Source organism: Grampus griseus (assembly GCF_964374135.1).
Source record: "Grampus griseus genome assembly, chromosome: 8".
NCBI classification, from domain to species: domain Eukaryota; kingdom Metazoa; phylum Chordata; class Mammalia; order Artiodactyla; family Delphinidae; genus Grampus; species Grampus griseus.
In genome coordinates this window covers 16340744-16359589 of record NC_139002.1, presented here as the reverse complement: position 1 = coordinate 16359589, position 18846 = coordinate 16340744, and the positions used below count along the sequence as shown (strand labels likewise).

General features: G+C 38.7%; 1 protein-coding gene across 1 annotated transcript in view; it reads right to left on the bottom strand.

Moving 5' to 3' along the window:
• BUD13 (BUD13 homolog) overlaps window positions 1-18846 on the bottom strand; it is a 34010-nt gene that overhangs the window by 14305 nt on the left and 859 nt on the right. Inside the window, exons 2-5 of the mRNA XM_082661242.1 lie at window positions 17488-17581; window positions 13366-13450; window positions 6330-7166; window positions 903-1207 (exon numbers count right to left, since the gene is read on the bottom strand). Of these exons, the coding sequence (XP_082517368.1) occupies window positions 903-1207; window positions 6330-7166; window positions 13366-13450; window positions 17488-17581 (1321 nt within the window). The remainder of the gene's footprint in view (window positions 1-902; window positions 1208-6329; window positions 7167-13365; window positions 13451-17487; window positions 17582-18846) is intronic.

Sequence of the window (18846 nt, the reverse complement as noted above, 5' to 3'; positions counted from 1 at the left end):
TGGGCTCAGGAGTTGTGGCACACGGGCTTAGTTGCTCCACAGCATGTGGGATCTTCCCGGACCAGGGCCTGAACCCGTGTCCCCTGCATTGGCAGGCGGATTCTTAACCACTGTGCCACCAGGGAAGCTCTGGAATAACACTTCTTTACTAGTACTGGTGTTCTTTACAACACAATTACTCAGGGGTCATGCAGATTTGTTTTGCTAATTCAGGCTTCATCACAGATTTAAAATAATACAAAACACTTACTTCCCAGGCGATATGATTTCTAAAAGTCGTTTTATATTTTAAGTGCCTCTCTTTGAGCTCTGGAGACCTACAGTCCAATTTATAACAGCAGACTGCTTATACTAAATGCTTACTTTGTCCCAGGCACTGTGCTAAGAGCTTTACTTACTGACTCATTTAATTCCCACAAGAACCTTATGAAGTACGTACTACTATTATCCGTATTTTAAAGATAAAGAAGCTGAGCCTTAGAGATATTATGTATCTTGCTCAAATCTCACAGATAGTACATATAAGAAGTACGATCCCAATATGTAACCTGTTTGACACAAGGTTCATGCTCCTAACTCCACTCTGTAAACTACATTCTCAGTTTATTCGTAAGAAAATAGGAAGTTTCTGTGGACCTATTAAAATGGGATTCATGGAACTGAGAGTATATAAAGGCAGAAGCTATTTAGGGAATCTGCTATTTGCAAGTTCACCCGGGCTGGGTTAGGCAGTCCTGACTTCAGAGAGAAGAAAAGAGCCCTAGAGGTCCCATGAGCTAGATTTACTATGCTACTAAGAGTTACCTCTTGCTGCTTTGGCTTGGATCTCTGGGACTTGTACAGAGCTAGAAGACAGGCGTTATCTCTCTCTAAGAGAAGATATGGCTCCTGAAAATTCTTACCTTCTTTCCCAGAGGCTGACTCCTTCGAGGTGGAGACAGGTCAGAATCAGATGATTTGGCCCTCTGTTTCCTCCTTGGTGGAGAGAGGTCAGAATCAGAGTTCCAGTGCCTAGGTCTATTCCGTGGAGGTGACAGATCTGAATCAGAATCCCGGGGCCCTGAACTTTGTTTATGCCGTGGAGGAGAAAGATCTGAGTCAGAGGCTTTCCTACTGTCACTTGGGTAGGAAGAAGCATCCAACATGTGACTCTGATGTCTCCTGGGTGAAGAGCTTGTATGATATTTCCTATGGCTGGGGGAGGAGCCTGGAAATTAAACAGTGAAGTCTTTAATTCCCTTGGCAGAATCTAAAAAATGAATTTGTCAGGCTAATGTTCAATATTCATTTAGTCCTCTTGTGAGGAACTATCACTAACCTAAACACAATTACGAATGACATGGGAGAACAGCAAAGTGAAAGACAACTTTTAAAACCAATAGGCAGGATGTGGGGTTCTATTCCCAAGTTCCTAGTGACTGACTAGCATGTTGAGATCTCAACATACTCATCTGTGCCATATATATATATATATATATATATTTTTTTTTTTAGGTTATTAATCTGTTTTGAGTTTATTTTTGTGTATGGTGTTAGGGAGTGTTCTAACTTCTTTCTTTTACATGTAGCTGTCCAGTTTTCCCAGCACCACTTATTGAAGACTGTCTTTTTCTCCATTGTGTATCCTCACCTCCTTTGTCATAGATTAGCTGACCACAGGGTGCGTGGGTTTATCTCTGGGCTTTCTATCCTGTTCCATTGATCTATATTTCTGTTTTTGTGCCAGTACCATATTGTCTTGATTTCTGTAGCTTTGTAGTATAGTCTGAAGTCAGGGAGTCTAATTCCTCCAGCTCCGTTTTTTTCTCTCAAGATTGCTTTGGCTATTCATGGTCTTTTGTGTCTCCATACAAATTTTAAGATTTTTTGTTCTAGTTCTGTAAAAACTGCCACTGGTAATTTGATAGGGATTGCACTGAATCTGTAGATTGCTTTGGGTAGTACAGTCATTTTCACAATATTGATTCTACCAATCCAAGAACATGGTATATCTCTCCATCTGTTTGTGTCACCTTTGATTTCTTTCATTAGTGTCTTACAGTTTTCTGAGTACAGGTCTTTGACCTACTTCGGTAGGTTTATTCCTAGGTATTTTATTCTTTTTGTTGCAATGGTGAATGGGATTGTATCCTTAATTTCTCTTCCTGATCTTTCGTTGCTAGTGTATAGGAATGCAAGAGATTTCTGTGCATCAATTTTGTATCCTGCAACTTTACCAAGTTCAATGATTAGCTCTAGTAGTTTTCTGGTGGCATGTTTAGGATTTTCTCTGTATAGTATCAAGTCATCTGCAAACAGTGACAGTTTTACCTCTTCTTTTCCAATGTGTATTCCTTTTATTTCTTTTTCTTCTCTGCTTGCCATGGCTAGGACTTCCAAAACTATGTTGAATAACAGTGGTGAGAGTGGACATCCTTGTCTTGTTCCTGATCTTAGAGGAAATGCTTTCAGTTTTTCACCACTGAGAATGATGTTTGCCGTGGGCTTGTCGTATACAGCCTTTATTATGTTGAGGTAGGTTCTTTCTATGCCCACTTTCTGGAGAGTTTTTATCATAAATGGGTGTGGAATTTTGTCGAAAGCTTTTCCTTCATCTGTTGAGATGATCATACAGTTTTCCTCCTTCAATTTGTTAATATGGTGTATCACATTGATTGATTTGCGTAAATTGAAGAATCTTGCATCCCTGGGATAAATCCCACTTGATCATGGTGTATGTTCCTTTTAATGTGCTGCTGGATTCTGTCTGCTAGTATTCTGTTGAGGATTTTTGCATCTATGTTCATCAGTGATATTAGCCTGTGGTTTTCTTTTTTTGTGACATCCTTGTCTGGTTTTGGTATCAGGGTGATGGTGGCCTTGTAGAATGAGTTTGGGAGTGTTCCTTCCTCTGCAATCTTTTGGAAGAGTTTGAGAAGGATGGGTGTTAGCTCTTCTCTAAATGTTTGATAGAATTCACCTGTGAAGCCATCTGGTCCTGGACTTTTGTTGGAAGATTTTTAATCACAGTTTCAATTTCATTACTTGTGATTGGTCTGTTCATATTTTCTAATTCTTCCTGGTTCAGTATTGGAAGGTTATATACCTTTCTAAGAATTTGTCCACTTCTTCCAGGTTGTCCATTTTATTGGCATGGAGTAGCCTGTAGTAGTCTCTTATGATGCTCTGTATTTCTGCGGTGTCCGTTGTAACTTCTTTTTCATTTCTAATTTTATTGATTTGAGTCCTCTCCCTCTTTCTCTTGATGAGTCTGGCTAAAGGTTTATCGATTTTACCTTCTCAAAGAACGAGCTTTTCGTTTTATTGATTTTTGCTATTGTTTTCTTTGTTTCTATTTCATTTATTTCTACTCTGTTCTTTATGATTTCTTTCCTTCTACTAACATTGGGTTTTGTTTGTTCTTTCTCTAGTTCCTTTAGGTGTAAGGTTAGATTGTTTATTTGAGATTTTTCTTGTTTCCTGAGGTACGATTGCATTGCTATAAACTTCCCTCTTAGAACTGCTTTTGCTGCATCTCATAGGTTTTGGATCGTCGTGTTTTTGTTGTCACTTGTCTCTAGGTATTTTTTGATTTCCTCTTTGATTTCTTCAGTGATCTCTTGGTTTTTTAGTAATGTATTGTTTGCCTCCATGTGTTTGTGTTTTTTACAGTTTTTTCCCTGTAATTTATTTCTAATCTCATAGCATTGTGGTCGGAAAAGATGCTTGATATGATTTCAATTTTCTTAAATTTACTGAGGTTTGATTTGTGACCCAAGATGTGATCTATCCTGGAGACTGTTCCGTGTGCACTTGAGCAGAAAGTGTAATCTGCTGTTTTTGGATGGAATGTCCTATAAATATCAATTAAATCTCTCTGGTCTATTGTGTTATTTAAAGATTGTTATTTCCTTATTAATTTTCTCTCTGGATGATCTGTCCATTGGTGTAAGTGAGGTGTTAAAGTCCCCCACTATTACTGTGTTACAGTCGATTTCCTCTTTTATAACTGTTAGCATTTGCCTAATGTACTGAGGTGCTCGTATGCTGGCTGCATATATATTTATAATTGTTATATCTTTTTCTTGGATTGATCCCTTGATCATTATGTAGTGTCCTTCCTTGTCTCTTGTAACATTCTTTATTTTAAAGTCTACTTTATCTGATATGAGTACTGCTACTCCAGCTTTCTTTTGATTTCCATTTGCATAGAGTATCTTTTTCCATCCCCTCACTTTCATTCTGTATGTGTCCCTATGTCTGAAGTGGGTCTCTTGTAGACATAGCATATATATGGGTCTTGTTTTTGTATCTATTCAGTGAGCCTGTGTCTTCTGGTTGGAGCATTTAGTCCATTCACATTTAAGGTAATTATCGATATGTATGTTCCTATTACCATTTTCTTAATTGTTTTGGGTTAGTTTTTGTAGGTCCTTTTCTTTTCTTGTGTTTCCCACTTACTGAATGAGATCCTTGCTGGGTAATCTTGGTTGTAGGTTCTTCCCTTTCATCACTTCAAATATATTGTGCCACTCCCTTCTGGCTTGTAGAGTTTCTGCTAAGAAATCAGCTGCTTAACCTTACGGGAGTTCCCTTGTATGCTATTTGTCATTTTTCCCTTGTTGCTTTCAATAATTTTTCTTTGTCTTTAATTTTTGTTAATTTGATTATTCTGTGTCTCGGCATGTTTCTCCTTGGGTTTATCCTGCCTGGGACTCTCTGCACTTCCTGGACTTGGGTGGCTATTTCCTTTCCCATGTTAGGGAAGTTTTCGACTATAATCTCTTCAAATATTTTCTCGGGTCCTTTCTCTCTTCTCCTTCTGTGACCCATATAATGCGAATGTTGTTGCCTTTAATGTCGTCCCAGAGGTCTCGTAGGCTGTCTTCATTTCTTTTCATTCTTTTTTCTTTATTCTGTTCTGCGGCAGTGAATTCCACCATTCTGTCTTCCAGGTCACTTATCCATTCTTCTGCCTCAGTTATTCTGCTATTGATCCCTTCTAGTGTATTTGTCATTTCAGTTATTGTACTGTTCATCTCTGTTTGTTTGTTCTTTATTTCTTCTAGGTCTTTGTTAAACATTTCTTCCATCTCCTCGATCTTTGCCTCCATTCTTTTTCCAAGGTCCTGGATCATCTTCACTATCATTATTCTGAATTCTTTTTCTGGAAGGTTGCCTATCTCCACTTCACTTAGTTGTTTTTCTGGGGTTTTATCTTGTTGCTTCATCTGGTACATAGTCCTCTGCCTTTTCATTTTGTCTGTCTTTCTGTGAACGTGCTTTACATTCCACAGGCTGCAGAACTGTAGTTCTTCTTGCTTCTGCTGTCTGCCCTCTGGTGGATGAGGCTATCATCTGTGTCATATTTATCCATACATAGAGTGGGCAAAAAACAAATTGCACTCAGGTCTCAGTGGTGTGGTGAAACTTAAAACTACCTGGATTATATTCTCATGTCCTCAGACTAAAGTATAAAAATGTATTTGAATTTAAAAATTAAAATAGTACCTAGGGACAAAAGATGGAGTAAACAAATTTCACCACACAGCTGTGAATCGTAGACATAAGCATCACAAATCACCTTCCCCAAAAGCAATCTGCAATACATATCAACAGTCCTAAAAGCACAGAACCCTCTGACCCAATAAATCCATTTCTATTGTACTTAGTTTCCTAGGAAACATATCTACAAGTACTTCAATTCCCCAGAAATCTATCTAGAAGTAGATAAGGAAATAATTCAGAACAGGGCAACAGTTTATGTATAAGGATGTCCATTATAGAATTATAAAAGAAAAGGTTTAGAAATAACCTAAAATGTGCAACATTAGGGAAATGGTTAAGTAAACACCAACATAAATTATATTAACAAAGAGATGTTTTACGACATGGGGAAGATAATGTTAAGTGTAAAACAACAGGCAAGATTACACATGCAATATGTATTTACTGCCTAGACAAGTCTCAACTACATCAGAAATGAAAAGAAAAAAAAAAAGACTAAAAGGACATTGGTTACAACACTAGCAGTGGCTGCCTCTGAATGACAGAATTTTGTATGACCTTTTTCTACATTTCTGCATTCTATACATGCAGCAAACATGTATGTAATATCTTTATATGAGGTGGGGAGAATAAACAAAAGGATATATAAAAATTTCCTCCCTGCTACTGTAAATTTTTAACTCTCCTCAGCCCAACCTGTCACCACTTCCCTCCAGTTTTTAAAACTTCTCCAAAGCTCCATTCTCATTTCTGAAGATCACAAATACCTAATAAAGCAACTAAAATGTCCAAAAGAAAGTGCCTCAGGAACAAGTGTCTCTCATGGACAATCAAATGCTCACCTTTAGAATCATGCTGCTTACTTCCAAAACGGGATTTTGCTTGCTTTTTCCGTGGAGGAGAGAGTTCCGAGTCATATTCATACTTGCTGTTCTTTGGGAGTGATAGATGAGAAGGTCCTGGCCCCTTCCGATGTGGAGAAGTTTTACTAGAACTTTCTGGGGCTTTACTGCTTTTGGTTCTGGGCAGTGAATGAGGGACATTAGAAGCCAAGTCAGGGGAATTATGACGGGCCCTCCTGAGCTGTGGTGTGTCCACAGAGTCAAGAGTCCTTCTAGGCTGAGCTGTGTCAGGGGAGCTGTTATGGGCCCTTCTGCGAGGAGAGTTATCTGAGGAATTGTGGTGGGCTCTCCTAGGTGGAGATGGATCTGGTGTGTCATGACGGGCCCTCCTAGGAGATACACCTGAAGAATGATGGTAAGGCTTCCTGATGGGAAAAGGATCTGGTGAATCATGACGGGCCCTCCTTGGGGGAGATGGGTCTGAGTCATGATGGGCCCTCCTGGGGGGAGATGGATCTGGGGAATCATGACAGACCCTCCTAGGAGGAGATGAATCCGGGGTATCGTGACGGACCCTCCTAGGAGATGAATCCGGGGTATCATGACGGACCCTCCTAGGACGCAATGAATCCGGGGTGTCATGACAGACCGTCCTAGGAGGAGATGAATCCAGGGGGTCATGACGGACCCTCCTGGGAGGAGATGAATCCAGGGTGTCATAACAGACCCTTCTAGGAGGAGATGAATCCAGGGTGTCATGACGGACCCGCCTAGAAGGAGATGAATCCGGGGTATCATGACGGGAATGTCTGTGTGAGGGCAGATCTTCACTGTGGCCTAAACAGAAATAGCAAAAAGTCAGATTCCTACAAATGCTCTGTTCACCCCTGTAACCAAAGTTTCAAAAGATGCCCCAGCAGGATACATCTCAAAACTACTCAGAAAGCCCAAAAGGTATGCACAACTCTTACTTGGGGGTAGTAAACCAGCACTCATGTACATCCTAAGAATAATCTCTCATGTTTGCCTAACAAGTCATAAATCTGCAAAGTATTTTAAATGTATTTTTCATGTTACATCTTGTTAGGTAAGCAGGGCAGGTATCCCTGCTTTACAGACATGAAAACACAGACTCCAGGGAACTAAGTGATTTCTTACCTAGGGGTCATAGCTACTAAGATGAAGAGATAGGCTAGAACTCCGGCCTTCTAACCCCCAATCCAATGTTCTTCCCAAAACCTTATTTGTACAGAGTTCCCCATCAGAAGCTCCTACTGATATTTAGCCTAGATAATTCACAGTTTGTATCCACTCTTCTTTCAAAAGGCAAATTGACTAAATCTGTGCCACATCAAAATGAAATGCTGTTAACTATTTAATCCATGCCATCATGCTCTTTATTAGAGTTGGGGAGAGCACCAGAAAGAAAGGATCAGCATTTACTGATCACCTACTGCATGCCCATTATTTATATAGATTATCTCATTTAATTCTCATAACAAGCCTAGGAGATAAACACTGTTATCCCTATTTTATAGATGAAGAAGTTGATACTCAGCAAGATTAAGTAGTTTGCCAAAGTGATCCTGCTAGTAAGTGGTGGAATGAATATCCAAATCCAGATTTGTTTGACTCCAGAGTCCATGTGCAATCTTTGAAAAGGAAAGCATTTGAGACTTTCAATATTCAAAGGCATAACAGAATGAAATGTTTATAGCAAATCAGGACAGTTCCAAAATCCAGTTTCTCTTCCCCCTCTATTTCTCATCACTGAGCTCCCTAAACAAAGAAAATACAAACACAAATAAAAGTTGGGTAGGACCCAATGAATACTTGTTAAATGGATGAATGAAACGAAGTCAGCTCCTTTACTTTGGAGAATAGGATCCTCTGACTGGAATCCACCCCTCAGAGAAAAGTACTGATATCTGTGGGGTACCTGACAGTAAGTCTAATCCATGAGGTTGATAAATTCCACGATATTTATAAAAAGGAAGTAAGAGTCAGAGATCAGTCAGGATATTTCCAGTAACCAATGGGCCAGTGAGGGTGAGGCAAATGAAAAACAACTATGCACGTTTATGTTTGTGTGTGTGTGTGTCTCTGTGTGTCACTTCCTAGACCTACAGATATGGAAATCAGAAGATTCTCTCTGAAAAAAAGATTGTGAAGAAGACTGGAAACACAGCCACACGATAAGGCAGAAAATAATAGATATGAGTGAACAGGATTCTGATAAAATAATACTGATAATAAAGTTTTCATTCATAAAACATAATAATAATGTACTAAAAATTGAGGCAAAGGTGGTCATTAACCAATAGCCAATTGTCACTTTTGTTATGCATTTTTTTCTAATCATAGTTTTAGGATAATTAACCTAAGGGCATAAAGTATAACACAGAAAGAATAAATTCTGTTTAGGAGTTAATTCTTCTACCCTCCATATGTGAAAGGGAACAAGCATCAAGGGTAAACAGGAGTTAACTATCAAGAAGCAAGATCCTTCCTTATGTGAGAATGGAACAGAGAGGGTAAAAATCAGCACTCTTCCACTGGCCACACAGAGCCCAAATGACTGCTGGGACCAGGGCTGTGACTCACTGGGACCAAGTATTTCTTAGTCTGTGTCCCTTAGTAAGCAGACCTACCACCAAGTTTTTGGAAAAGGGGAAATGACTGCTAAGCCCCAAGTGATGATTTACCAAAGAGCAGTAGGCTGTAAGAATCAAATACCTATTAGAAATTCAAGAAATATGTCTTAATGGCAACTCTTTGTGCTGGGCAGAGGGAATACTAGGGCAAATAAGACTAGGTCTCATTTCTGCTCAGACATAACAAATGTCCTTTACCAAACTCTCAAGAACTCAAAAAATGTTTTAAATAGATAGTTAAATTACTAGCCTAGGGAGAGGGTGTAGAGTGGCAAATGGAGGATAATGTGCTGCAAAATACCAATAATTAAGGGAAGAACAAAGAAAGATTTATTAATACAAAAAGAGAAGATAGAAAACATTGATCCTTGGCCCATACATGTGTCACTTCAACCTGGTAGAGGACAGAGGTTGCTTTAGTCTCCAAATTCTGTTCCTCAGATTCTCATAAACTCCTCCAAATATATACTAAGTGCTCTCCTATTCTGGGCCAGAAAGGAGTGGGTGCTGAAAGACACCCAAATGAGTCACTTCCTGACCTCAGTAACCCTAAAACCAAAATATAAGAAGAAGTGGAATACTTGGTCTCTCAGTTCTCATATCTTACTACCTCTGAATAAGTTCCGAATTCTTTTTCACTATATTTTTCAGGATCAGTGACACACTAAAATAAACTATGCATTCATCTAAAAAGAAAAGTGTAGGATAGAAAAAAAAGGCTTCCCTCAAATCCAACAATACATAAAAAGGATCATACACCATGATCAAGCATGATCAAGTTGGATGCAATCCAAGGTCACAAAGGATGGTTCAACATACACAAATCAAATCAATCAGTGTGATACACCACATTAACAAAAGGAAAGACAGAAACACATGATCGGGCTTCCCTGGTGGTGCAGTGGTTGAGAGTCCGCCTGCCAGTACAGGGGACACGGGTTCGTGCCCCGGTCCAGGAAGATCCCACATGCCACGGAGCGGCTGGGCCCGTGAGCCATGGCTGCTGAGCCTGCGCGTCCGGAGCCTGTGCTCCGCAATGGGAGAGGCCACAACAGTGAGAGGCCCGCGTACCGCAAAAACAAAAACAAAAACAACAAAAAAAAAACATGATCGTTTCAGTAGACAAAGAAAACGCATTTGACAAAAGCCAACACCCATTCATGACAAAAACTCTCACCAAAGTGGGTAGAAAGGGGACATATCTCAACATAATAAAGCCATTTATGACAAACCCATAGCCAACTGTCACTTTTGTTATGCATTTTTTTTCTAATCAGAATTTTAGGATAATTAACCTAAAGGCAGAAAGTATAATACTTTTTTTTTCCTACTATATATCACAGGGAACTATATTCAATATCCTGTAATAAACTATAATGGAAAACAATATAAAAAAGAATGTATATATAATTGAATCACTCTGCTGTACAGCAGGAATTAACACAACACTGTAAATCAACTATACTTCAATTAAAAAAAAAAAAAGACACTTCTGAGTAAGAGATGAGTAACCATCAGGAAGAGCAATTCAAAAGTTTTACACAGGGCTTCCCTGGTGGTGCAGTGGTTGAGAGTCCGCCTGCCGATGCAGGGGACATGGGTTCATGACCCGGTCCAGGAAGATCCCACATGCCGTGGAGCGGCTGGGCCCGTGAGCCATGGCCGCTGAGCCTGCGCGTCTGGAGCCTGTGCTCTGCAGTGGGAGAGGCCACAGCAGTGAGAGGCCCGTGTACCGCAAAAAAAAAAAAAAAAAAGTTTTACACAGAGATAATACTTTAAGTAAGAATTATAAAATATAAAAGTCTCTACAAAGGCCCCCCAGGCTATGTAGTTCAAATGTCAAAAGATCTAAAGCTGTCTCCATTCAGTGGGCCTGATTTGTATGAAAAAGCAAATATGCAGTTTTCATGTAAAGAAATAAACATATTGTGTCTTGATGTGAACCAGATAGCAATGCTATTTTGCAGTTCACATTTTCTAGCTCAGCAAATCATTTACACACAGGATTATATTCATATTGAAAAGAATCTTTTGTCTAGGTCATGTGATTACCTTTGATAACTGGCACTTACTTCATAGCCAATGGAGCTATAATACTCAACAGTGAAAAACTGAAAGCTTTCCCCCTAAATTCAGGAAAAAGACAAGGATGTTCACTCACACCACTTCTATTCAACATAGTATTAGAAGTCCTAGCCACAGCAATCAGACAAGAAAAAGAAATAAAACCTATCCAAACTGGAAAGAAAAAATAAAACTGTGACTTGGTACTCTACATAGACAACCCTAAAGCCACCACACAAAAATGATTAGAACTAATAAATGAATTCAGCAAGATAGCAGGATATAAGATTAATATACAGATATCTGTTGCATTTCTTTTACACTAACAATGAAACATCAGAAAGAGAAGGTAAAAAAAAAATCCTGGTTAAAACAGCATTAAAAAAAATTACCTGGGAATAAACTTAACCAAGGAGGTGAAAGACCTATATGCTGAAAACTATAAAACACTGACAAAGGAAACTGAAGATGATTCAAAGAAATGGAAAGATATTCTGTGCTCTTAGATTGGAAGAATTAATATTGTTAAAATGGCCATACTACCCAAAGCAATCTACAGATTTAATGCAATCCCTATCGAAGTACCCATGACATTTTTCGTAGAACTAGAACAAGTAATCTTAAAATTTATATCAAACCACAAAAGACCCAGAATTGTGAAAGCAGTCCTGAGAAAAAAATAATCAAGCTGGAGGTATAACCCTCCCAGACTTCAAACTATGCTACAAAGCTACAGTAATCAAAGCAGCATGGTACTGGCACAAAAACAGACACACAGATCAATGGAACAGAATAGAGAGCTAGAAATAAACCCACACATCTATGGTCAATTAATCTATGACAAAGGAGGCAAGAATATATAATGGAGAAAAGACAGTCTCTTCAACAAGCGGTGCTGGGAAAACCAGACAGCCAAATGTAAAACAATGAAATTAGAACATTCCCTCACACCATATACAAAGATAAACTCAAATGGTTTAAAGATCTAAATGCAAGACCTAAAACCACAAAACTCCTAGAAGAGAACATAGGTGAAACATTCTTTGACTAAATTGTAGCAATATTTTCTCAGCTCAGTCTCCTTAGGCAAAAGAAATAAAAGCAAAAATAAACAAATGGGACCTAATTACACTTAAAAGGTTTTGCACAACAAAGGAAACCATCAACAAAACTAAAAGACAACCTATGGAATAGGAGAAAATATTTGCAAATGATGCGACCAATAAGGTATTAATATCCAAAATATACAAACAACTCATACAACTCAATATCAAAAAAACAACCCAATCAAAAAATGGGAAGAAGACCTGAATAGACATTTTTCCAAAGAAGACATACAGATGGCTAAAAGGCACATGAAAAGATGCTCAACATCCCTAATTATTAGAGAAATACAAACCAAAACCACAATGATGTATCACCTCACACCTGTCAGAATGGCTATCATCAAAAAGTCTACCAATAACAAATGTTAGAGAGCATGTGGAAAAAGGGAACCCTCCTCCACTGTTGGTGGGAATGTAAATTGGTGCAGCCACTGTGGAAAACAGTATGGAGGCTCCTTAAAAAACTAAAAATAGAGCTACCATATGATCCAGCAATTCCACTCCTGGGTATATATCTGGAAACAATAAAAATACTAATTCAAAAACATACATGCACCCCAATGTTCACAGCAGCACTATTTCTATAGCCAAGACATGGAAACAACCCAAGTATCCGTCAAGAGACTACTGGTTTAAGAAGCTGTGAGATAGACACATAGACACACACACACACACACACACACACACACACACACACACACACACACAACGAAATATTACTCAGCCATAAAAAAGAATGAAACATTGCCACTTGCAGCAACACGGATGGACCTAGAGAATATCATACTAAGTAAGTCAGAAAAAGACAAATATTATATGATATAATTTATATGTGGAATCTAAAAAATAATACAAATGAATCTATATACAAAACAGAAACAGATTCACAGACATAGAAAACAAACTTATGGTTACCAAAGGGTAAGGGGGGAAGGGATAATTTAGGAATATGGAATTAACAGATACAAACAACTGTACCTAAAATAGATAAGCAACAAGGATTTACTGTATAGCACAGGGAACTATATTCAATATCTTATAATAACCTATAATGGAAAATAATCTGAAAAAAGATATATATATATATATATCTGAATCACCTTGCTGTACACCTAGAACTAAAACAATCTTGTAGACTATACTTCAATTAAAAAAGAAAAAAGCCTTCTCCTATAAATGGGAAATTCAGATTTACCTATTGTTGGAACTCACCTCCCAGAAGCTTCCATTTGGCACTGGAACGAAAGGCTTCCATCTGCTTTACCTCTTCTGGCCGCTCATCCACAAACTCAGCCACCTGTGGGAGTGAGAACAATACGTTAAGGAAATCCACAGGATCCAGCCAAGCAACACTGTTGTTGTCTCAAGAACCTGAAGCTACGACTATTCCATTCCTAATAATACACGGCACACGAAGACCCAAAACGGCCATGAAGAAACAGGTACTGGTCCTCAGTTACATTTGCTCCATAAACATGTGATTGGCACTGGATGGTTTAACTACAGATCTTTCTCTGACTAATCCATTTCCCTCCAGAGGTTAATTTCTTTCATTACATACCTCCTTATTAATGTGCCAGGTATACAACTGCCACTTGTAAGCTAAAAGCTAAACTCCTTTTACCCTTTTACTTTTACATTCAGAGTGAAAACACAGGCAGGTTTCCTGTCATCCTATCATTCATTAAGGGCTTTGGACTCCTTATGAAAACTTTCTTATTGTAGGTAGTCACAATGACAGTTTTTCTAGTATCCAACCAAAAGAAGTCAATAAAATGTACACAGACTCATAGAATTTTTAAGGGATAAGACCATATTTCATATCATCCAAATTCCCAAACAAATTTGGAATCTTCTCTACAGTATACCTGATAAATGATCACTCACATAGTCCCTCCCTGACAGGGAACTAATTCACTGACATGGAACTCATGTTACAAGGCAGTCCACTGCACTTTGGGGCTAGAAAGTTTTTAGTTTCATTGGACCCATATCTACCTTCCTATAACTTCTTTCCATCCACCCTAGTCCTACCTCTGATGCAACTGATCCCCTTTCCACATGACAGACCTTCAAAGATGGCTGGCATAATAAATTCTAATTACACAGTAGCAACTATGAGCAAGGCACTGTGTTTTGTGCTTTACTTATATTATCTCACTTTATCCTCACAAAAGCCCTGGAAAGAAAGGCTCCACACTACTAAGAGCAAACTATGGCTCAGAGAAGTTAAGTAACTTTCTCAACCTAGCAAGTGGCACAACTGAAACTCAAACCCAGGTTTGAATTCCCCTCTACTTCTTCTCTTCTCCCAAGATCCTACCATCATTCTTCATATAACCTAGTTTTGAGATCTCTCACTGGGCATTAAAAACACAGGCTTTCAAACAAGATGGGGCTTCCCTGGTGGCGCAGTGGTTAAGAATCCGCCTGCCAACGCAGGAGACACGGGTTCGAGCCCTGGTCCCGGCACATCCCACATGCTGCGGAGCAACTAAGCCCGTGCGCCACAACTACTGAGCCTGTACTCTAGAGACCACGAGCCACAACTACTGAGCCTGCATGCCACAACTACTGAAGCCCGTGCGCCTAGAGCCCGTGGTCCACAACAAGAGAAGCCACCGCAATGAGAAGCCCGTGCACCACAACAAAGAGTAGCCCCCGCTCGCCGCAACTAGAGAAAAGCCTGCATGCAGCAACAAAGACCCAATGCAGCCCAAAATAAATAAATAAATAAATTTATTTTTAAAAAAACAAGATGAATTGAGATCTAAATTCCCAGCTTTGCCCCTTAATATTTGTATAACCTTTGGCAAATTATGCTCTCTAAGCCTCAATTTCCTCATTTGTAAAAGCAGGATCAAAGGATTGCTATGAGGATTCAACAGATAATTCATGTAAGCTTAGCAGTGCTTGGTACATGGTAAATTACACCTATTAATCTTGTGCTGCCACTACTACTGTGGTTGTCCTAATTATTGGTTGTGATAATCTTGGAGTATAAAAATGAATTCAATAACCAAGGTCTGTTGTAACAAGCATAGAGTCTAGCAGTGGGGCTAAAGCTTCCTTTGGGTAGGTTTTGGGACAATCATAAGAGCAAAAGACAATATTATGAAGGAAAATTAACAGACCTGACTACAAAAAATCAAAATTTTTAAATATCAAAAACTATTATAAATGAAGAGGCAAATGACAAAATATACCTACGGCATGTAAAACAGATAATATATTCCTATTATACAAATATCAAATAAATCAATGAAAAAAATAAAAACTCCAAGTTTCTAAAAAAATGGACAAATACAAGAAATTCATAAAATACAAAAGCCCAATAAACATATGAAAAATCATTCATTTTACTATTTTTTCAAAGAATATGGATACCACTGTTCACCTGCCAAATTGACATAGGTTTGCAGTTGCTTTGTTGATGTGAATAATGCTCCAATATTGATGAAGAAATGGGGAAACTGACATTCCCATACACCTCTAGTGGGAGTGCAAATTCATACCACCTTTTGGAAAGCAATATGGGAAACACCTAAAATGACCATACTCTCTAACCTATTGATTTCACTTCATAGGAATAAAGAAATAAATGGATTCTTACAATGATTTATGTCCAAAATGTTTATTAAATCATTACGATATTTTAAAACAGGAAACAACCCATACAGCCAGTAATAAGACAGATTAAATTAATATGTATATTGAGCTACTATGCAACCATTAAAAGTCACATTCTCAAAGAATTTTTTAAAGTCTTACTAAAGTATTGACAACATAACTATTAAGTGAAAGAGCAGGCTCCAAAACCATATGTATAGTATAATCCCAATTATATTTGAAAAAATAAATAAAATACAAGTATTACAATCTATGAATTAAAGCATCTAAACGTTAGCAGTTGTTATCTCTGGATGGTCACAGTAAAAGTGATTATATATTCTTTTTAAAAGTTAAACGTTCTTACAATTCCAAAATATTCTACAATAAACATGTATTGCCTTCATAAAATAAAAAAATAGGGCTTCCTGGTGGCACAGTGGTTGAGAGTCCGCCTGCCAATGCAGGGGACACGGGTTTGAGCCCTGGTCCAGGAGGATCCCACATGCCGCGGAGCAACTGAGCCCATGCACCACAACTACTGAGCCTGTGCTCTAGAGCCCGTGAGCCACAACTACTGAAGCCCGCACGCCACAACTACTGAAGCCCGCGCGCCTAGAGCCCGTGCTCCGCAACAAGAGAAGCCACCGCCATGAGAAGCCTGCGCACCGCAATGAAGAGTAGCCCCCGCTCGCCTCAACTAGAGAAAGCCTGTGCGTAGCAACGAAGACCCAACAAGGCCAAAAAAAAAAAAATGAATAAATAAATTAATTAATTTTTAAAAAATAAATAAATAAAATTTAAAAATAACAACAAATGTTATAAACATTAACTAGGCTTCAGTAATTCATTCTGACTGAAACTAAATTGGCTCCTTACGATCACTATTTCCCTTCTAATTACTAACAAACCTTCTTTTAAATAATCTATCAATATTATAGAATATGCTGGGGATTAACATTAAACATACTCATCTGGAATTCACCTTTACAACCTTTTAGTATAATACAGCCTATCAACAGCTCTCCTTTTCACCTTGTTTCTCAGCAATTCTGAGCAAGGTTCCATGACCACACCAGTGCTAACTTATTTGCCTATGCTTTTACCCACCTGGCTCTTACTCATCCTTTAAAATTCAATTCAGATATTTCCATCCTTCATGGAATTTCCCAGTGGAATAAAAAGTATGCTATCTCCCTTGTGTTCTAACGGCACCTGGTACATATGTGAACTCTTATCTCCAACATTCATCATATTGTCATTTGAAATTCAGTCTCCCATTGTAGAGTATGACCTGTAAAGCACAGACACTATGTTCTCTTAATCTACATATCTCCTGTACTTAGGCAAGAGCATATAATTTAAAGCTTAGTTGAATCAGGGAATAAAATGAGCAATTAAAAAGTTTCCTTTGATTGAACCTGAACGTTATTTTTAAGGTAGGTTCCAACAAATTGAACCATGGTGAATTCTAACCATGGCTCTATCACCGACACTGAGGAATCCTGCCTCTCTGTGATCAGTTCCTGTTTCCAAGCAGATGGAGCCCTCCATATACAAAGACTGTGTATAGACGTCAGCAAAGAAGACTACTTTAAAATAGCTCCCGGAAAGTGTCACCTCTTCTCTGCCCTCAACTTTCCCCCTTACTAATCTACCCTGCACTGGGAGTCGAGATCGAGAGGCTTGCATTTCAAAGTCCTCACAGCCTCAAAAGATACACACCACAGGCAAATCTCCATCATCTTCCTCTTCCTCCTTTTCTGTTTTAGTGGTTGACATAGATGTCCAGCTCACGTCATCATCCACAATCCGCATTCTAAATGTGAAAAATAAAAAGATCAAAAGAGAAGAAACATTTTTGGATAACAGCCTACAAACACTTATCTTTGGTTTTAGGCTAAAACTCAAAATCCTACAAGATCTATGGTCCATTCTTTGCCAATATGGCCAACTTTATCTTGTACCACTGCCTCCTCAGTTCACTACTCACTAGTCATCTTTTGGTGCCTACAACGGGCCAAATTCCTTTCCATATCAATTTCACGTCTCAGTTCCTTCCCTCTGCCTGACCTACCTACTCTTCTCATTCTTTACTGGGAAACTCTTACGCATTCTTAAAATCCTAGCATATATATAACTTCCTTCACAGACCTTCCAATACTATTTCACTTACCTCCCCCAACTAAGAACCCCCATTACTCATTCTTGGAATACTTTATCACAAAGGAAATAAATCAACCAGTTGTGTAATTAGTTGTTTAAAGGCTGTATCCCCATTAAGCTATAAGCTCCATCAGAGTAGGGACTATGCCTCTCTCACTCACAGTGATATCCTCAACACCCTGCAAAAACTGGCATAGGAAATACTCAATAAATGTTTGTTACACGGATAAACTATGTAACAAACATAAATATAAACAGTCATTATTAACAGTTATTATTTGAAAAGGCAAGATCACTTATCACAACAACCATTTAATGTAAGTGATATCATTCCGTTTTACTCTCATTTTTAAAGATGAAAAAACTGAGGCTTAGACAGATGAAATATCTTGCCCAAGGCCACACAGCCCATAAAGTGGCACAGCTAGGACGCAAAGCCTAATCAGTGTTACTCCAAAGCTCAAGTTAATTTCACTACATGGCACTGCCTCCAAGGAATCCACACAAGTCAGAGGGGACAGAAAGCAAGAATAACACAACAACCAAACCAGGAGAGGAAATGGATTAGTTCTTCGGAACTACTTGACTTTATTGGGTATATTATTAGTTTCCCAGGGCTGCCTAACGAAGTACCACAAACTGGGCGGCTTAGAACAACAGGAATGTATTCTCTCACAGTTCTGGAGGCTTCAAGTCTGGAATCAGGTGTCTGCAAGGCAATGCCCGCCAGTAAGGCTCTAGGGAAAGACCTTTCCTTGACTCCTCGCACTTCTGGTAACCCCTATTGTCAGCATAAATCCAGTCCAGTCTCAGCCTCCATCTTCACGTGGTAGTTTTCCCTCTAAGTCTGTTTCTGTATCCAAATTTCCCTTTTCTTAAAAGGACCCCAGTCATATTGGATTCAGCGTCCATCCTAAC